General features: G+C 40.5%; 1 protein-coding gene across 1 annotated transcript in view; it reads left to right on the top strand.

The window, feature by feature from the left end:
• The window catches only part of FAM171B (family with sequence similarity 171 member B), a 38,452-nt gene that overhangs the window by 7,391 nt on the left and 9,092 nt on the right, over positions 1-21,969 (top strand). Inside the window, exons 2-5 of the mRNA XM_040561783.1 lie at positions 16,339-16,572; positions 17,264-17,356; positions 17,745-17,903; positions 19,700-19,867. Coding sequence (XP_040417717.1) covers positions 16,339-16,572; positions 17,264-17,356; positions 17,745-17,903; positions 19,700-19,867 — 654 coding nt within the window. The remainder of the gene's footprint in view (positions 1-16,338; positions 16,573-17,263; positions 17,357-17,744; positions 17,904-19,699; positions 19,868-21,969) is intronic.

Raw genomic sequence — 21,969 nt, 5'->3', positions numbered from 1 at the left:
TGTGCATGTAGCTTTTGGGTTTTGTGTTGTAGTATATTTTATTTGCAGGTTCAATCAACCTTGTCATTAGTCAAACAGAGGCACTGGTGATTCTGAAAGGAAAAGCCTTCAGTGTTCACTGATGGCAAGTTACAGTAAGCTCACACAATGTATACTTTGTTTTCATCCCATTTCCTTAAGTGTAGAATTTGTGTTAAGCTTTGAGCCCTGAACTGTCAGGTGATGCTGTACTCCTGAGGCACTCAGGCAGACGTACAGAGTGTGTTAGGGTAGGAGCTGAAATGTGGGCCGCCCACTTTTTTTTGTTGTTGTTTTGTTTTGTTTTTTCCTTTCAGTGTTTTCTGTGCCTTAGAAGTAACCGTGAGGATGTGAAATCATGAAGTGTTCAGGCAGGGCTATCGGGAGCTCTGTGGTCTGACCTCCTGCTTAAAGCAGGCTTGATTCAGACTGGGGGCTTGGTTTTTTTTGCTGTTGAAATGACTACTAGCATGCAATATGGACTTACTGCCTCTTGATGAATATTTCTTTGGTTATAAAATCTGGCAAGACACCAAACTTATAAATTATTAGTTATTATTGACTGATATGGGCAAGGTTCCCAAATGAAGATAATTAGAACATTCCCATCTAAGTTATTTTTCTGAGGTAGCAAAGCTGGTTGATAATTTGCCTGTGATGATTTGCTTGCACTAATGTGAGCTAAACTAGGAAAAAAAGTCAATGTTGCCAAGGTATTTGAAAGTATAAGTCACTTTGCTGACATGAGTAAGGAGATGCTTGCCCCCTCATACTGTTATGGACATTAATGGAATTACAAAAAGCTTTTTAATGTTGTTCTGGAAAATATTTTTATCTTTCTGAAGCTTTTCGTTAAGTGACTGAACAGGGTAAATCAGTAGTTTTATGCTGGGTAAATACCGAACAGCAGTAAAGCATGTGCAGGGAACAATGGAAGCTGCTAATAACACAAATAATACCCTGTGATAAATATCACCGGAGCTTATTCCCTTGTTTGTGAGAGCAGGGGAGAAAATTTATATTCTCACCAGGCTGAAGGAGAGAATTTCTTTGGATTACGGATCACTGGCATGCAGAAAATTGTGTAATTAGGTGGACTGAATCAGAGACCCAGCAAAATACTTGTGAAGTGCCACACAGGTTTTGTGCAGTATTGGGCAGAAGATTGTCGTGTCTGTTTGCCTGTTAATCACTTGTCCAGCTCCTTTTTATAAGCACAGTGTGGGAAAGCTACCCCTGTACAATTCTGTCTCTATTTCCCCCCTCCCCAATATTTCATGTAGCAGAAAGACCTAAGTGGATTCTTATTTCCCTGGTCCAGTTGGAGATTTGTCAAGCTTTCAAAAGCCGGCACGATATCACAGGTGCTAGATCACTCTGAGTATTTTTGGGGAGAAAACAGTGTTTAATGCCCCATTTTTAGTCTCTGTGTCAATAAAAATCTTTCTGTCACCTTGGGAAGGTTTCCATGGTGCCAAGTTGTTTTCTGATTACTCCCTACTGGAATTTGTCCACTTGCTGTGATGGGAGAACTTGTTTGTCTCTTGGTGTTTGTGTTGCAGGCACAGCTTTGGGCAGATAACTGCATGTGCATCTCTAACAACTGTTGCTAAACTGGATCCTGCTAAACTGAACTGGATTCAATTGTTTTGCTTTATGATTTGACATGGGAGCTGTTTCTGTTTTGAGATCTTTTTTATGACATCTGTGTAATTTCACTTTATGAAATTGATAATCAGGAATCTTCAAGTTGACTTACTGTGGTCTGCAGTCATTTTTCTAAAAGTTAGTATCATATTTATTTTTTATAATTCACTGTATGAAACTCAGCTTTATTATAAACTTGTATATGAAAGAGTGGCTTGTTGGGTGCTCTTGTTTGGTTGCTGCAGTACAGAGCTCCTAACCAGTGCCTTAATGAATTCCTCTCCCACATGTACAGGACTACAGCCAATTAGGAAATGTTCATCTGCCAACTCTACATTTTCTTCATATATGTCTTTACACACTGGGCTCCTACCAAGGGGCTATGGGATGTTTTCCTGTAAGAAAAAGATACACAGAGCTTAAATATCTTTTGTAACAGAAAATATCTTTTCCTCAAGCAGTGGTATGAGATTTTGCAGCTATTGGGGAAGAAAAGTCTTTTCAGCAACAAATAGCAACTAGTATGTTATTGAATAACATAATTGAATGCATCAGCAGTTTTCCTTGGTAACTGGTGACTAAAATGCCTTCATGTTTGAATTATTAGCTTGTAGGTTATGTCATTGCATTATGGGTATAGGCATATCTCTTAAGGTTAAAACCTTTAGGGCATTAAATGACATATCTGAAGAGGACACTGCTTTGTTTTTCTGTGATTTTTTTCCATTTTCTGCCAAATGAATGGTATGCTTGAACTTGGAGAGATTTTTTACTAGCTAATTCTCACTAACTGCCACTGAGAATTGCACCAGTCAAATCCGGTCCCAGACCCATCAGGTTAAAATCAGATGATTCATGCCAGGATTACTGGAATATTCTTCCTCTGTCCAAGTACATAGATCAGGAAGAGGTAGGATTGACAAATCCTTAGATGTTCTTCATGAGGCATGGTGTCATTTCATCAAGGAGATGATGCTGAATAATTTTTCTATGCTTATATAACAGAGGTCTGATTTTGAATTTTGTGAGTGGGAAATGCATAGCGTTCTCATATTGCATAGTAGGCACTTGCAGATTTTTATTTTTACTGTGTATAATGTACGGTGGGTATTCAAGTTAGCGTATTTAAAGTAGGTTATTATGTAGATTTTGATGTTTCCCTTCTGTATCTTCTTCCCAATATTGTGTAATGAAGTGTACATTTTCAATACTCATTTTTTTTCGTTCCCTCAACTCTGATGCAAGGCAGAATGGCATGGGCAGCCTTTAAAAATGAAAGAACAGCATTACAGGTTCACTATTAGCAACCACGTAAACTGAAATGAAAAATCTTAGACCAGTTTCTGAAGTACATGTGCAAAGGTGTTCTGATCTGAACGTTTGGGGAGTTACTAGTAGCATTTGCTTGTTCATTTAAATCTCTTCCACTCGCAAATTTGTCTTTATTTAAAGTATGTTTTATTTAATTTTGATATTGTAACATTAATCACTTACTTCAGTTATTTAAGATTACAGAATAAGTTGTTTATAATAAAGAAAGGAATCCTAAGTGGAGCCCTGCAAACCCCAGCATTTTCTTGTGTTGCCCATCTCCATTGCTCCAGGAAGGTGAGCCCCCAGCTGTGAGAACAGGGCTGGGTGGCTGGCTGATGCAACAGAACTGCAGCACATCAAAGTGCAAAGCTGCTATGGTAACTGTAATTGTCATAGCATCATTAGCACGTGTCAATTTGGAGTTTTATTGAAATTATTGTTCTTTATGGTAATATGCTGATATGGCAAAATGTATGAAACAAATTCCATATGAAATTTCTGGCTTCTTATATTCTGTGAGTTTAAATGTGTTGTCTTGGCTGGTGAAACATTCGGATTCTTATGTGGAAGTTGAATGAAGAAGGCATCTACTGGGGGAGGGGGAAATAAAATTCAGCTACTTACCAAATGAGTAACTTACAGCAGTGCATGATACGCATGTAAAACAACTGCTTTTTTATTGACTTCTGTGTACAGCACAGTGTTTAATGAATACAGGAAAAAAATCACATTTAAATTTTGTGGCTGCTTTTATGTCTGAATTTCCAAGCTCTTGCTCATGTAGCCCATAAAAATATTTCAAGCAAAATGCTCGTTTTTCTTCCATTTTATGTATATCTTAATGGGTGTACTTGAAAGTGTTTGGGGATATATTCCCACTGGATAAATGAGTGAGTTTTTAGCAGCTTTATGGATTAGCCTGATGACATTCTTGCCTAGTTTTCACAAGCATGATCATTCTGGGAAGGTGTTTATTGATTATGCAGTAGTAATCAAAAAAGATGCAGCCTGTAATGATCTGTTTTATTTTCTAGTTTTTCCAGGGCCTTGGTTTCATCGATATTTGGTTCTTGTCAACAACAGTGGAATGAATATCATGCTTACGCAGTTTTGTTATGCATTTGGTCTGAGAGGTTGGTTGGAATTGTAGCTACTTAGAGTAGTATTACTCAGCTGCTGTGAGGTTTTTCTTTTTCTAATGATTAAAAAAGTCCATATATTAAACTGATCTTGAAACTGATTCTGTGACTTTACTAATTTACGTATGCAATAGAACAGATTTCTAACACTAAGCCTGTCCAGATCATGATTTTGAAATAGTTAACCTTTTGAAACACAGCTGCGAAGTATTATGGTAAGATTTATTTTGGTATTATTTCTAAGATTTTACTATTACGCCCTACTTTTTTGTTTACAAGTTACCAACAGGTTCTTTGCAGTGTCTCCTCTTGGATGCTCAAATCAATAAAATACTGGATTGCATCAAGTAAGAAACATTACATGTGTCATCGACTATTATATAAACCATTGCACTACATATAAAACCCCAATAAAATTACTACAAGCGCTGAAAGCTTGCATGTTAGAAGTAAGTTTTTTTTTTTTTTTTTTTTTTTAAATATGAGCTCACAGTCGTGCTGCTATCTGTACCTGTACATGTTCATCACACAAGTGACATCTGGAATGTCAGGTAATGTCTGTTTTGATAAATCACTAGGAAGTTCTAAACTCTTCGAGTTCTTTGAGGAATTAGCTCACACTAGGCAAGTATATTCTCTATCAGAATGTGATAACTCAAGTTTGCCAGCTTTGAATGCTGGTCCTATTTAGTCCTGATTAAATTTACGTTTTATTTTAAGTTACTTCTGAATTTGGAGGAACCGGTTCCAAAAGCTGTAGGGAAATCAGCATTGATTTGTGCTGACCTAATGACTGTTAGGCACTTAGGAAATGAGTGGCAAAGTACTACTGAGGCATGAATTTGAACTGGTATTTGAGGACAAAATTTTCATTTGGAAAGCTATGTAATTTTCTTGCCCTCCTGCTTTAAGAAAACAAACACACACAAAGTACACCCCTACCCCCAAACAGCAGCTAAGCCTCCTTTCATCTTGTTTGCCCAGGACTGGTGTTTATGTATGCACATGCACGTCCTAAATATAAAACAGGAATGTGTTGGTTTGAAAGGAAGATAATTATCCAGTTTCTAAGTGAAACAAAATTGTTGTTGGTGTGAATTCTTTGAGTAACTTTTTTGTAAAAGCATTGACGAAATTCAATGCTAATTCTTCTGTGAAGATATGGTGCTAAGTCTATAAATGTATCTGCTGGAAAAAAAGAAGGAACGGCTGAGGAAAACAGCCTGTTCCTTAAGCGGTGTGATTGTTTCTTTTTATTCTTTGTTAGTAAAATGCCCTTTAGAAGGGCAGTAGGCCTTATTCTTACCTGTAAGGTATATAACAGTTTTTTCACTATTTCAATAGATGGTCAGTTTTGAACTAGATGACTAATTATTCCTTGACCTACTAATTTATTTGTGCCTTGAAGCTTGCTGTGGATCATGGGCTAATTTGCCCTGGGTGATGCGATATTTTTCAGTCTGCGAGATTTGTAGTCTCCATTTGAAGTATGCATCCTGGCAGTCCTGATTCAGTGCGTCTGATTTTATGCAATATGTTTGTCACTTTTTTTTTTTAAGCTGATGAAACAGGCAAAAACTCACGTTAAGAAAAGTAATGATCTTTTTTTTTATAGTCATTGTTCTCACAGACTAAAATATTATGGGGAGTCATCCCAGAGATTATCCCAAGATGGGATGAAGGAGGCTGAGCCAAGGTTCTCAGAGAAAAGGGTGGTATGGAAGGCAGGGAGAAATAGGAATAGTGAATGGTTGACAAGGATTAGATGATTTGTTTGCGATTACAGTTGAATTTATAGCTCTCCTACACTGCCAGTTTGTACAGCTCTTAAAAGCAAACCTATCTAGTAGTTTTAGGAGGTGCAACCTGGGCTTCATGTGGAATTGACTAGTCAGGATAGCGAGTCAAATGTTTTCTGAAGTATTTTTGGTTTGTTCTAGTAAGGTGGAAAGAAGTGCATTGTAAATGCTGTAGTATACACTGAGATAATGCGTGTGTGGACATGAATGAACTTGCAGTAAATAACTTCCATTTTTTTCTTACTGGTTTGCAGATGTTTAAGGGCTCAGGCACAGGGGTCTGCATGTGCCTATAACAGCATGTCTTGTAGAAGTCAGGGGATTTCTCTGTACCTGAAATAAAAGCATTATTTGAAGGAAATGTACGAGAATGTTTGAAAAAACCCTTAGTCAGAATGTTTTACTTCTTAACTAGCAAAAGCTCACCCAAGTAGTCTAAGGGTTTCAAATCCCCACTTAAGTAATAGTCTATTTAATATTTTCTAGTTTCTCTCTCGAAGTCTCTCTTAAATATTTAATGTTTGCTGAAAACATCTAGGTTTGACTAGAATGGGTTAAACCATCTGCTGTAAAAATGAATGTAAATGCCTTTCTTTGTGTAAAAGGCACTGCTGTTCCCCTCAGGATCTGGCCTGGCTCCTTCATAATTGGGATTTTGTTGATGGCTTCTGTGGAAATTGGTTGACCAGAAATAGGGCAATGTGAATACTGTGGTGTCCTACTTTCCCAGCCCCTGTTTTGCTGCTTTGTCCTTGGAAATCAGTCATGTTTTCTGCACCGCTGCATACGTTTTTTTTTTTTTGCCAAAGATGCTCTTTTCAATATAAATCTTCCTGTTCAGTTTTGTATTAAAATATTTTCTTAAGGGAGTGCTAAGCTATGGAACTGTACAGTGTACGTTATGTGGTGCTACCTGCATGGAATTGCCTGCTCATGTTCAAATGGAGCAGATGTTGATTAGTTCAGGGCACCAATTTACTTTATTTATTTTTAATGATGTCTCTGCATCACCTGGGAGCAGTTGTCTGTATGTCTCTGCAGTGGAACGCTGTTAAGCAGCATGGGTGCATGGCAGTGAAACGCCAATAGCTGCTTTTTCCAAAGCCTATCTCAAGAAGCGGCCGGCACTTGCTTTACAATTCGAGTAATTGTGCTGCTGTTTTGCTTAAGGATCACATGAAACACGGGTGACTTGATGCTGTGATAAGCCAGCTCTGGCCTTACACATGCAGCTTCCTTGCCTGGCTGCTCCGTGGCCATTTGCGAGCAATCCAACAGGGATCAGGTACAGCCTCTGGTCTGGTACCGAGTGCCCGAACCCCACGGGGTCAGCTGGTTGTCAAGCCAGGTAGGAAGATTATATTTGCCGTCCTATGTGTGTATGTTGTTAGCATCTAAATCTGGGGAAGTGAAACCATTATCGCCCCTTGTCCTATCACTATACTCCCTGACAGAGTCCCTTCCCAGTTTTCCTGTAGGCTCCCTCTAGGTACTGGAAGGTTGCTGTGGTGTCTCCCTGGAGCCTTCTCTTCTCCAGGCTGAACAACCGCAACTCCCCATTTCTCTTCTGTTTTATGCTAATATTTTAAATTAGAGGAGCAGCACATAAATAGCACGTAAACATATTTTGTAAAGAATCACAGAATTAGTTACTTAGTTAAATATTATGTTACCAACTGGGGATGTGTAAAATTACTTGCATAGAGTTAACAATGACTTATACACATACATGCCCATCTGTGTATAGGGTCTATAGATGATGGCTTAGGAGTAAGGAAGCGCAAAAGTATGCTGACAGCAAACCAAGACTATTTAGGATGTAGAGGCTATTTATCACCCTTGTAGGTTACTTGATAGCTATGAAGCATAACTGAAGACTGGCCAGAGAGCTTATCCTACTATCTGGCAGTAGCGGTCAGAACCTGCCAGCTATTTTATGGCTATAGTTTAGGGCTCACCCGTTAGGGCGTCGTAACGCCCTACACGGGGCAGTGAAACCCGTGCTCCGTTGGCATGTTGTGCTGCACTGAAGAACAGAAGCTCCCCCCAGCCTGATGGCATGCTGCCGTGGGGAGGGCTCGCTCCAGCACCATGTTGGTCAGGTACCTGCTGCCACAGCTCACCTTCATCTACGTGGGTTTGTAATGAGCTTGAAGGGTATAACAGGCCTCTACTGTCTATAGCTGTGCCTTTGTAGATTGCCACTGTTGTTATTGTGTTTTTAAGGAAACTTTAAGTAGTGTCAGTTGTCTTTGGGGCAGAAAGGATGTTTTTATATAGCCTTTTCACTAAAGCCAGAGATGAGTGTTGACTGTGTACATTATTTCATTGAGTCTTTTCAGTGGTGCTGCACATCAAGTGTTACAATAGATAGCGAAGGCTGATGTTCTTAGGACATGTGATAGCATCTTTACAGATCAGTGCACCTTTCATATCCCTAATTATCTTAAGCCAAAAAGTATGGGGGGATGCAAATATAAGAGGTAAAAAAAGACTATTGAGGAAGTTAAGGCCAAGCAAATTGCACGTCACACACTTTACGTCTCTGGTTAGCTGAGAGCATGAGACTGTAGGTAGTTTCCATAACACACATTCAAGTGTATTCCTTTGGGGGACTTGTTGGCATTAGTTCAAACATTCTCTAGGCAAAGAAAAGTCTCCTCCTAAGAAAGGACCTAATGAATAATTTACCTGCCATTCCTGTTTCTTACAACCCGTAAGATAATAGCTTAATTGGAGGGTAGTTGCACAAGAAGGGCAATGGCCTCCCATGAGGTTAGGAAGCTCTCTCCCTATAGGAAATTGGTGGTAAATAGGAAGAGGGAATTTGTCTGGGTCTCAAAATATATAGGGGTGGAGGAGCAGCTGTGTCACGTCTCTGACTGTGGTCACCACTAACTCTGTGCCCAAGGCGGCAGGGCTGGGGCTGCACTGGGATGGCAGAGCCCCACGGATAAATCCAGTGACCAGATAACATCTGCAGGTAAGGAGTTAACAACATGGTACATCAGGAATATTATTAAGACAGATTTTTTTTGCACTGTTTTATTTTCTACCCAGCTTTCATTTCCAAGCAGCTCCTTGGCTCAGTGCTGTGATACAATTTCGGAATTAGGACAGAGATGGGAAGCCAAATTCCAGGCACTGGATGATGTTGCTGGAAGTGAGATGTTATTTTATTGGCTGGGGCATTTCAGAAACACGCTCGATGTGGTAGAAGGCATTGTTTCCTTTTATATAAGTAACAGCTACGTTTGTGTGAACACTTAGCAAACATTTAAACGTCTTGTAAGCTGGCACTTCCAGTGCTCTTGCCAAGAGACAAATCTCTATTCCTTGGAGGCAGCACAAACCAAATTAGCTCAGACTAAGCTCTTTTTTCTAACTGTAGGGGTTCTGTCAAATCTGTTTAATACAGAGATATAGCTGACCCACTTTTGTGTGGCAAGTGGTAGTGACCAGAAAACAGCAGGAGTTTTGGAAATCATTTAATTTATGAACTTTGGTTTTGTGAAACAGTTAAGCAGCAGTTCCTTTTTTTGTCTGTAATACTTGGTTCAGTATGTTCTATCAGATTAAAAATATATATAATGGGGACTGTGGTAGGATTTATTTGAGACTCAAAAGTACCCTCAAGGCTGTGTACATGAACATCTTTTACAGAGGGGAGGAACCAATGCAAAACCAGAATTTTCTTTGGAACTGAGATCATCAGTGTTAAAATAGCATCATTAGTAACTCAGTGGCATTAAATGCGTCTGATAAATTTGCACACTAAATGCGTGCAAGGCATTTGAGGGAGCTGACTGGAGAAGGGAGTTGGTCAAGGGATGTCAGGTTGGGAACGGTGGACCTCAGTTGGGGATGTCACACCACCAGTGCACGCAGTCTGAGCTCTCAGCACCATAGGATTGCTTGTTTTGTGCTAGGCTGTTAGAGCTGGCCTGCTGGAGGATGCTCTGGTGCAACCAGCTCCATCAGAACAACAGGGAAAGGTGGCTGAGGGAGGAGGAAAACTGTTGTTGGTACCAAAGAATTCTGCATTCCATTATTTTCAACCACAAGCTTCTAGAAAAATGGATTTTTATTTTGGGTGCACCAGAAGAGATGAGGAAAAAGAAATGTTCTTGCATTAAACCATTTTTGCACGTGCTAACGGCTGCAGAAGGAATGTAATGACTCCCCCACACCCCTGTTTTCATTTATTATTTTTTTATGTTATTAGCAGGAAATGGAAAAATAAGCATTGAGTGAAATGATTAAAAGACAGTGTCAGAATTTTGAGTGTGTTCTAGGCTTTCTTTTTTGTGGCTTAGTTCAGCTGTTAATTCTAGGATCTTTCTTTCCTGACTTGAATCAAGCTGTTAAAAATACCAGTTTATTCCAGGCAAACAAAATTCATTCCTACTGGTATGAGGTTGAATTATATGCTACTGATTTTTCTTTTAAAATACCATTTAACAAAAGGCCCCTGGCAACAAGATGAGGACATTGTACACAGCCTGTTTTCCCTACTTAGTGGCCTTTTCAACAGTCATTAACAAGGGCAAATGAACTGTCTTCCAAGTCTCGGAGACCCCTGAAATCTTGCTAGTACCTCTGTAAATAGACTACTGCTTGAAAAATCTGTTGAGTAATCATAATTTGCTTACATGATGATGTTTCTAATCATTAGATGATTTAAAAATCCCTTATCAACAACAGATTAAGAACAATTTTCTTTCTGAAACACTGAATAAGAAAAAAAAAGACTAAAAAAAGATTTAGAAAAATTCTAATTTTTGTTTAATTCTGTCAAATATGCTTGAGTACATTTGTTTTCTTTCTTTGCAAGCAGATACTAATTTGCACTGGAAGATGTAGTTTATAATGTTGCAGAGGATCAGGCTGCCAGAGCTGTTCCCAGTGTTGCTACATGTTATAAATAGTAATGAACTGAGGCTAAGGTAGCTTCTGTGTGCAGGTCATCTTTGTTTGAATATATGGCATGCTCCATGCATACAATAGATACAAGCAAGTACTCATTTCAAAGAGGCCTCACTTGGATGTGTTCTGTACATGCATACTATTTTGATAAGAGTACAGCCAGCTTTTCAAGGTCTTCTGATGTAAATCAAAGTCAGTGGTAGTAATTTTTGATGTGGTGTCAATCCTGATGATTAGGGAGGCAGCATAGTGAAACTGAACTGTGTTTTTAGACAGAGATTTCAAGCAAACATAGCTTGGCATTTGACCTAAATAGAAATGCATATTCGTAATTAATGCTCATGAAAATATTTGTGTAGTAGCAGCACAGCGGTACTGAATAGCAGTAAGCCTGTAATCAAAATGTTGGGAAATCGATGATATTTTGTGGCATAACCTATTTTAATAGGGGTCTGTAAATATTTTGATTTATGCTGAGAACTTTATTTCACTCTGGAAGTAAGGTAGAATTGTTTCTTTGTTTGGTTTGCTTTAATGCACCTGCTGTTTGTGAAAAAGCTTCCCTAATAGTTTAGTTGCTATCTAGGTGGGAGAGAAATTGACTGTAATTCAGTATATCTAAAGAACATCATCCAAGTGGACTTAATATTTTCAGCATACTGCTCTGTTGCTGTAATTATCATCTCTGCAAGACACTAGGTATCCTGAAGGAATGTCAGACCGACTAATTAGCAAGAGACAAGTGCTATCTAGAAGCTGCAGTACAGAAAGGCAAAAACAAGACCAGAAGGGTAAATCTAGTGGGAGATGGATTAAAACACGGTTGTAGTGTATGAATGCATTTGGTTATTTATGATCATTTTACACGTGTAGAAAGAAATATGTTATTCCACAGTCTGTAAATTTTCGGTTCTGTGTTTTCTAAAAAAAAATCAGGGGTACATCCCTAAAGGTGAGACCCGACCTGAGGTTTACACTTGGATAACAAGCCCAGCTGCAGTGTCAGAGTGATATCACAGGGCATGTTGAAGGCATGTTGAATCTCATATTGTCACATCTACATTTTTTAAAATTTAAATCAGAATGGGAAGAATTACTTCTTAATTTAGGGAGGTTTTACTTATTTTATTGTTATTAAATGGTCAGGTAATGTATTTGTTAACTTGAGTATACTCTGGCATCTTTATGCCCTATCTCGAGGTTTTTTGCTTCCTTCTCTGTGGTAAGGTCATATCAGTACAACTCCCTTTGGCCAGAATTTACCCTACAGTGAGACAGATTGACCATTCATTGCATGAACAGCTAAGGCATGAACTCAAGGATTTGTTTAAAAAATTATCACAGAATCACCTAGGTTGGAAGAGACCTCCAAGATCATCTAGTCCAACCTCTGACCTAACACTAGCAAGTCCTCCACTAAACCATATCACTAAGTGCTACATCTAAACATCTTTTAAAGACCTCCAGGGATGGTGACTCAACCACTTCCCTGGGCAGCCCATTCCAATGCCTAACAACCCTTTCAGTAAAGAAGTTCTTCCTAATATCCAACCTAAACCTCCCCTGGCACAACTTTAACCCATTCCCCCTTCTTCTGTCACCAGGCACGTGGGAGAATAGACCAAACCCCATCTCGCTACAGCCTCCTTTAAGGTACCTGTAGAGAGCGATAAGGTCGCCCCTGAGCCTCCTCTTCTCCAGGCTGAACAATCCCAGCTCCCTCAGCCGCTCCTCATAAGACTTGTTCTCCAGACCCCTCACCAGCCTCGTTGCCCTTCTCTGGACCCTCTCGAGCACCTCGACGTCCTTCTTGTAGCGAGGGTCCCAAAACTGAACACAGTACTCGAGGTGCGGCCTCACCAGAGCCGAGTACAGGGGGACAATCACTTCCCAAGACCTGCTGGCCACGCTGCTTCTTATACAAGCCAGGATGCTGTTGGCCTTCTTGGCCACCTGAGCACACTGCTGGCTCATATTCAGTTGACTATCAACCAGTACTCCCAGGTCCTTCTCTGCCAGGCAGCTTTCCAACCACTCATCTCCCAGCCTGTAGCGCTGCTTGGGGTTGTTACTCCCCAGGTGCAGGACCCGGCACTTGGCCTTGTTGAACTTCATACAGTTGACCTCAGCCCATCGGTCCAGCCTATCCAGATCTTCCTGCAGAGCCTTCCTTCCCTCGAGCAGATCGACACACGCACCTAACTTGGTGTCGTCTGCAAACTTACTGAGGGTGCACTCGATCCCCTCATCCAGGTCATCGATAAAGATATTAAAGAGGACCGGCCCCAGCACTGAGCCCTGGGGGACTCCACTAGTGACCGGCCTCCAAGTGGATTTGACTCCATTCACGACAACTCTTTGGGCCCGGCCATCCAGCCAGTTTTTAACCCAACGAAGTGTACGCCAGTCCAAGCCACGAGCAGCCAGTTTTTTGAGGAAAATGTTGTGGGAAACGGTGTCAAAAGTCTTACTGAAGTAAAGGTAGACCACATCCACAGCCTTCCCCTCATCCACTAAGCGTGTTACTTTGTCATAGAAGGAGATCAGGTTAGTCAAGCAGGACCTGCCCTTCATAAACCCATGCTGACTGGGCCTGATCGCCTGGTTGCCCTGCAAGTGCCGCGTGATGACACTCAATATAATCTGCTCCATGAGCTTCCCTGGCACTGACATCAAACTAACAGGCCTATAGTTTCCCGGGTCTACCCTCCGGCCCTTCTTGGGTCAGAGAGCATCACATTTGCTAGCCGCCAGTCAACTGGGACCTCCCCTGATAGCCAGGACTGCCGATAAATGATAAAGAGCGGCTTGGCCAGCTCCTCCACCAGTTCTCTCAGTACCCTTGGGTGGATCCCATCCGGCCCCATCGACTTGCGTACATCCAAGTGCTGTAGCAGGTCGCCAACCATTTCCTCATGGATAGTGAGGGCCACATCCTGCTCCCCATCCCCTTCCACCAGCTCAGGGTACCGGGTATCCAGAGAACAACTGGTTTTGCCGCTAAAGACTGAGGCAAAGAAGGCATTAAGCACCTCAGCTTTTTCCTCATCCCTTGTAACTTAAGTTTCCCCCTGCATCCAGTAAAGGATGGAGATTCTCCTTAGTCCTCCTTTTTGTGTTGATGTATTTGTAAAAACACTTTTTGTTATCTTTAACAGCAGTAGCCAGATTGATCTCCAGATGAGCTTTGGCCCTTCTAATTTTGTCCCTGCACAGCCTTGCAACGCCTTATAGTCCTCGTGAGTGGCCCGCCCTCTTTTCCAAAGATTATAAACCCTCTTTTTTCTCCTAAGCTCGAACCACAACTCTCTGTTCAGCCAGGCCGGTCTTCTTTCGCGCCGGCTCGTCTTTGGGCACGTGGGAACAGACAGCTCCTGAGCCATTAACATTTCCTTCTTGAAGAGTGCCCAGCCTTCCTGGACTCCTCTGCCCTTCAGAACCACCTCCCAAGGGACTCTGCCAACCAGTGTCCTGAACAGCTCAAAGTCAGTCTTCCGGAAGTCCAAGACAGTGGTTTTACTGGTCCCCTTCCTGGCTTCGCCAAGAATAGAGAACTCTACCATTTCGTGGTCACTGTGCCCAAGACAGCTCCCGACCACCACATCTCCCACCAGTCCGTCACTGTTTGTGAACAGAAGGTCTAGCGGGGCACCTCCCCTGGTAGGCTCTCTAACCAGCTGCGTCAGGAAGCTATCTTCCACACTCTCCAGAAACCTCCTAGACTGCTTTCTTTGGGCTGTGTTGTGTTTCCAGGGTATGTCTGGGAAGTTGAAGTCCCCCACGAGAACAAGCGCTGACGATTTCGCAACTTCTGCCAGCTGCCTGTAGAACTCCTCATCCGTCTCCTCATCCTGGTTCGGCAGTCTATAACAGACCCCCACCAGGATGCTTGCCTTGTTGGCCTTCCCGCTGATCCTAACCCACGGAGACTCGACCTTATCAGTCCCAGCCTGGAGTTCCACAACATCAAAACACTCTCTAATATAGAGAGCCACACCACCACCCCTTCTGTGCTGCCTGTCCCTTCTGAAGAGCCTATAGCCAGACATAGCAGCACTCCAGTCATGAGAGTGGTCCCACCACGTTTCCGTGATGGCAACCAAATCATAGCCTGCCTGCTGCACGATGGCTTCCAGTTCCTCTTGTTTGTTACCCATGCTGCGTGCATTAGTGTAGATGCACTTCAGTCGGGCCATTGCCTTCTCCCCTGGCCTTGCCATTGTTCCCCCTGGCACAGCTATCTACCTTGTTCCACATGTTCCACATGACGTTTTCCAGCTCAGGCTCTAGCCTCTCATCAGTGTAACACAATCATTAAGGTCAGAAAAGACCTTCAAGATCGTCTGGTCCAACCATCACCCTGCTACCAATGTCACCCTCAAAACCATGTCCCCACGCACCAGGTCCAACCTTCCCTTGAACACCCCCAGGGACAGTGACGCCACCACTTCCCTGGGCAACCCATTCCAATGCCTGACTGCTCTTTCTGAGAAGAAATGTCTCCTACTTGTTTTGATTGTTGCAGAGCAGTGCTTACACTGAGTCAAGGGCTTTTCAGCTTCTCACACTGCCCTGCCAGCGAGGAGGCTGGGGGCGCATCAGGAGCTGGGAGGGGACAGAAGCAAGACAGCTAACCCCAACTGGCCAAAGGGGTATTCCGTACCGTGCTGGACAATTAATGTGGGGTGGCTGGCTGGGGGACGGGAGGGGTACCGGCTGCTCGGAGATAGGCTGGGCATCTGCCTCTTTCTTCATTTTCTACACAACAACCACAGGCTCACCAATTCTGCTCTGTCAGTTCCTCACTCTTCCTTCTAAATGGGATCTGCTGTGCTATGCTCGCACATCACTTTGACATCTCTGCGCGTGGTGTTTTCCCAAGCTGCACCATAATCCAGGGCCTGGCACTGCATCCGCCAGCCGGCTGCGGAAATGGCAAGAGCAGCGGTTCGCTAGCACCTAACATAACCACTCCTGGGCCAGAACTAGGCAGCTGCTGGGTAATTATCATGAGTTAAGGAACAATTTCTCTAATAGCAACAGCTACCGTAACTGGACTTCCTTAGTACTCTGTCTCAGGCTAAGGGCTAAACAGCTGTTGGACAAAGGAAAAGACTTTCATTTCTAGTTTAGTTATATGGGGGGTTACGGCATATCCATCAAAGAAAATAATTTAACAAAGGTAGTCCTTTTTTTGACAGAGATCTGCACACATAATACAAGAGCTACTAAGAGGCCAGATGAAGTACGTTTTCACCACACTTCTGCAAAGAAAAGCTTAACTTAATCAATCAAGGGTAAAGTAACCAACAGTCTAACATTTGCAGCATTAGAATGCATTAGCTAGGTGTTTTGTGCTTCCCGGTTTTATTAAGTTTTATTACCAGATCGTGACAAAGTTTGAAAACCAGTAATTTCGGTGATCTGCAATAAGTAATGAAATGAGAACTTAGTTACGATATATCATGACCTCCTTTTTTCCTTTTTTTTAATAGGATCTGTGTTTATGCTAAAGGTTCAAGTAAATGACATCATCAGTCACCAGTACCTGGGACAAGCAGTTGTGGAAGTGTTTGTTAACTACACGAAGACGAATTCTACTCTTACTGGAAACAATGGAGCAGTATTAATAAAAGTTCCCTACAAATTAGGATTAAGTTTAACTATCGTATCATACAAGGATGGCTACATGTTAACACCTTTGCCTTGGAAGACTGGGAGAATGCCAAGTATGTAAGCCTCTTATAGTCCTATTATTAAACTGTGTCTATTGGTAATTAAATTTCTTTCTCTTAGCAGTCTGTGTACTTAGTGTCAACTGAAAATGACTGAAGCCGGTCAAGGGAGGTGATGCCTGTCAATACAGATGTAAGGGTGAATGACCTGATAGATTTGTCAATAATTCATACTGTTGTAAAACTGAAAGTAGCCCTTGTTAACTAAGTAGGTTATATTGCAACTTTGCAGGCATGTTCTGAGCAATTGTTTACTTATATCATCAGCCCTTTGCTGAGTTTATTTTGTTTCTGACAAAAATCACTTTTCTCCAGTGATTCCTGGAGTGTCAGTGCTTTGAGTCCTTAGAGCTTCTTTTCAGCAGCATTTCCTCACAAGTTTTCCTTTTTTTAAGTCTCTTAAAAAAGGTTAAGAAAATAACAACAACAAAAAAAGAGGTGGACTCTTAATAACTCTAGCCACTCATATACCATAGAAAATGCACAACACTAGCAAACATACAGCATATGCCATCTGGTCTAACCAACAAAATTTCTGCTCTGGACAACAGAACTCATTCATTTATCCAGTCTTCATGTACTCTTTTTTTTTAACTGCTCTATTCCCTATTCTTTCAGAATCAGAGAGCTTATGGGATCTTTTTTTTCAGTTGCACAGTGTAACAGATATTATCACTTTCCACAGTATACTCGTCTGTGACACTTTCATTATTCCCACAAAGTCAAGCAAATATATGGCTGTTTGAAGATACTGTTCTAATTACTGGAAAATTGTCTGGTAAGTTAATTGTGTATGGACCAAAAAAATGTCTACCTTGTGTGATAACAATCTGTACACATACAAAACAAAATTAGCATCTTCATGTTCTCTGTAAAGGGTTATTTGTCAACATTTGTTGATCTTCTATGGAAATAGAAGTCCATTAGGCAGTGGCTACTTGAGCACTATTTTCCACAAGAAGAGATAGATATTGCTTATCTACTCAGGGTCAAAATTTCAGTCACTTGTTTAACTGTATGTTTGTGACAGATGCTGGACTAGAAATACATGACCTTGGAGAAAGTGAGTGAAAACAGATTGCTGTGCTGATTGGATTTCTAGGCAGTAATAAAAACAGTGGTTGTGTTTTTTACCATTGTTAAGACAAAATATTACTCTTTTGCAGATGCCAAATCTCAACCAAGTGTTCAGTTTCAAAAATCTTTAATAAGGCTTCCAACAAATCACCATGTTACAAATGTTACAGCTTATCTGACAGTGCCAGAGCAGTTTTTGAAAGTGGACAGTTTTCTCTATACAACAGGAATACTTCTAAATAGATCAGGTATAGTAAATATGTTATTTAAATTCTTAAATACATTTTTTTAAATATAATGCATCTGAGAAGTCTTGTCACCCTTTAACTTGTTCCATGTAGTATGAGAGTATAATATGTGACAACACAGAAATACTCCTTCATTCTGCTTTATATATATATTTACGTATCCGTAGTTCTATGTAGTGCTGAAGTACAGCTGTGGAGTTCTAATGCACAATAATTAGGCTTCTGTATTACTTTCATTTCAAGAAGTTTAGGATTTCATGAGACTGTATCACTAGTCTAATAAACACATTAAAATACGGTTATGGCCAGTGTGTGAATTCAGGGAACCTAAAGAAGTCAGTCGAACTGCAGCAGCTGACTTGAGCAATGCTTTTCTGCATTTTGACTAGAATTCTGTTGCTTTGCTGTTGGAGCTTTACTCCTAGCATATAGATGGCATGGAAGCTATATTTTGGCTCATAGACAGTTAATCTGTGTAAACCTGTTTGAGACCAAATAGTCTGTATGTATATAGAGCACAGTTGTTGTAATGCTTTCTGTGATTCTGTTTCACAGGAGAAGCAGTAAGTGATTTCATTAGTTGTTGTAACTCCTCTGAGATGCAGTTGGATCTTTCAGCATTCGTCATTCTATTAGCAGCTATTTCTTATTTACATAAATACAGTAATCTCTGGCAGATTGTATGGTATACAATTCCATGTCTCTTTTGTTCTTTTCTTTCTATTCCCAGTGGGCCTGAAGCCATGAGGCTCTTAATTTAATTGCACTGCATGAGGAAGCTACTAGTGGGTTTATTTCAACCAACTCTTCTTCAATTTTCATTGAATTACAATCATCACATATACTCAATATCAACTTGACTATTTTAAAACCGTTCTCATCTATATTTCACCTCTTTAAATTTAAAGCGTAAGAGAATAAGCAGTGTTTCTCCTCATTGGTTTTTCTTTCAGTCTGTCTAGCATGTGTTTTAAATTATTCATATGCTCCTAAAGGAATAGGCTTCCTTTTAGGGCAGGTGGAAGCTAATTGATATCTGATGTGCCAGGAGTTTTCTCACAAGCAGCTTCTAACAGCTTGCACAAATTTAATGGTATTCTAGTACTTACTGATTCAGTTTCTTTTTTTTTTTTTCAATATCTTGTCATATTGTGGACTCTGAAATAATTGCAAATGCAAGGAAAACAAAGGAAAAACTTAAAAGCTGCACTGTAAGCTTTGTATATGCAGTTGGCTTTGAGTGCTTTGACAAGCTTCAAGATTAACTATTCAGTTAACTTTCTAATTTGGCAGTTAAAATTAATCCTTACAGGAAAGTTTATTAAGAGGACTGTTTGATTAAGAGGAGAAATGTAGCAATTATATGTTTGCAATATATCTTCAGTTGGATTCAATGTTGCATATATTGCAATGATGAAAAAAATAGTCTTTCATCATATATTTTCATATTGACTAGCTACTTTGAAATCAAAGTACATGATAAACCTTTCTTTCTTCAACCCCAAGCCAAGTTTTGCCTAATCATTGGTTCTGCAGTCAGTGCTGAATCTCTGTGTCAGAAGTATGTTCCTTTCTATCAGATTTGGTAGAGAAATGAGTGTGTTTCACTTGAAGTACAAGATCTAAAATGCTAGAAATATTCATTTTGTTTGACCAAGTTAGTGACATAGAAATGTGTAGCTCGGTGCAGATGAGTGCTTGCCTCTCACTATGAGGATAGTTTCTTAATTGTAAATATTTTTTTAAAAAGTACACTGTGAATAGAGAATTACAGACAAGATATTTCTCAAATTCAGGTTTCAAAAGCATTGAATTGACTCCTCTTGCTGCAATATGTGTAAATGTTCTTTTGGCTGGGAAAGAGCTGAAAGTAAATGGTCCTATTCAGATTACACTTCCTCTGCCTACAAATACTGTAAAATCAGGAGATGCTGTACCTGCATGGACATTTGATATGAAAAGTGGTAAGTAGGCCAAATTTTTTTTATAGTTCTGGGTGCATGGTATTTTGTTGTGAAGCATTGGCTGCACTAATGTATGGGTGGTGGTGGTAAGCTGTCGTGAATTCTGTTAGGGGGTCTGTGTTGCTTGTTTGATTGGCCAGCTTGAATTGTTCAATGGGACATGCCCCCTTTAATTAGTTCCAAAAGCCTTGGTAAAATTTATTAGCATTCCTGTTGAACACATCCATAATGTAACTGATGTTTGATTTCATGCAGACTACGTATTCAAGGCACATATATTTTGTAAGGTGTCAAACTTAAAGTGTGGAATTTCTGTGCCTTTTTAAAGGACAGCAAAACAGAACTGAAAACATGAATGCTTTGTTTTCTAGGGTATAGTTCTCAAAATCCTTTGACATAAAAACTGGAAAAAATGTTCATTTAGTCAACAAAAACAATTCACAAAGTGAAATGAAGGGGGGAGGTAAGAGTTACCAGAGGGTTATCAAAAAGTTCTTTAAGTATGCGTGGGAGGCTGGGGATTAGATATTGTAAACCTCTTTTGTCATCCCTTCATGTCTAATTTTAGTCAAGAGTAATGAGCTGCATACACTTACTCCACTTCGATGTCCTGTGTTAGGTGCGTGTGTGTTAGTGTACTCATGTACCTTGCACCTTACGTTTTCCATCACACTTTCATCTTGAAATATGTGAGTGAAGAAGTAAGAGAGTCTTACTCCTTACCGACGTAAAAAGCTGTTAATAATTGGAAGTAGAGAAAGGGATACCAACTCTAAAGAATTTTTGTTTACACATTTGAGAAATAAAATGATTATATTAATTAGGAACAACCAAAGAATACTGATTTGAAATGAGAACATGCTAATTAAAAATGGCATATAGAGTAAGTTTTGGCATAAAGATGAAATCTGTCTAGACACCTAGAAGACTTCAGAAAGGGAAGTTGTGATTAAAGACAGCATTCTTTATCAAAGTAAGAGTCATAATCTGTGATGGTAAAATAGCATTAAGGGATTTAATTTCTTGTTGCTGCAACTACCTTTTTCAGCTCCTGTGGTCATCTGTACCTATGCTGAGCTGTTTTAACTCACAAAACTAATAAAACTAGGTCAATAGTGCTATTAAAACAAAAAGCTGATGGAAGTATTGCATTTCAGCACCAGGGCAGATGAGAAATAAACTCGTGTAAGTTGCGTATGTGGGTGTTGAGGAGCCTACTTGATGTGCCTGCTTGGGCATGTTGTCCTTGAGGGTAGAGCAAGAGTGTGATGCACTAACCCAAAACCAAGAAAAAATAATAATAGTTGTCTTTTCACCTTTGGGGTTGTTCTCTGGTAGAGGTTCTGTAAAGGTGAATTGTTTGTGATTGGCACTGACTAAAGTGTCATGTTCTTATGGAACCTGGAGCCCTCGCTGCTGCTTGGTGAGGAAAGAACAGGAAGGGCTGGGAGCAAGGAGAGAGATCTTTCAGGCAAAACTTCAGCTACCACTTTATTCTGCTTCCTCACGTCTCCTCTACAGTGGGGTTTTGCAACTGCATTCGTTGTTCTGCATGTTTGTTTTTAAATACCTTTATTTTACCTTTGGTCTGACATGCACAAAATATGACTTGTTTCTCAGGTAACTGAGTACTAGCAAGGTATTTCTTAATCAGAGTTCTGGTAACTGAGGGAGCTGAATACCTCTGCTCTCCAGCACACATTGGAGAGCACCCATGAGTAGCAGTAGGGCCCCGTCTGAGCTGCATGGAGAGGTACCACCACACTGAATAATAGGCTCTGGCATGGAACATCTTGCATGCAAGATGTCCTCAGCAAATGTTGAGATGTACTTTTGAACTCTGAAGTCCTTGGGTAATTTGTCATAAAGAATCAGTGCTTCCATGTCAGGTGGTGCATAATTAATGTATTCAAATAATACACGGTTTAATTCTGTCTCTTCTACTGCATGCTTTATTAACTATAGAAGCTGGCATACCATAAGACCTGTGTTTTGCATTGCCTCCCAGATGGTGTGGAATCTATGGCCTAACAATAGACCTTCCTTGGTCTAATTGAACTGTTCTTGTCTTGTGGGAGGAAGGAGGAAAGGGAACATTCATG

The sequence above is a fragment of the Cygnus olor genome, chromosome 6, assembly GCF_009769625.2.
Source record: "Cygnus olor isolate bCygOlo1 chromosome 6, bCygOlo1.pri.v2, whole genome shotgun sequence".
Lineage (NCBI taxonomy): Eukaryota > Metazoa > Chordata > Aves > Anseriformes > Anatidae > Cygnus > Cygnus olor.
This window is presented reverse-complemented; position numbering and strand designations above follow the sequence as displayed.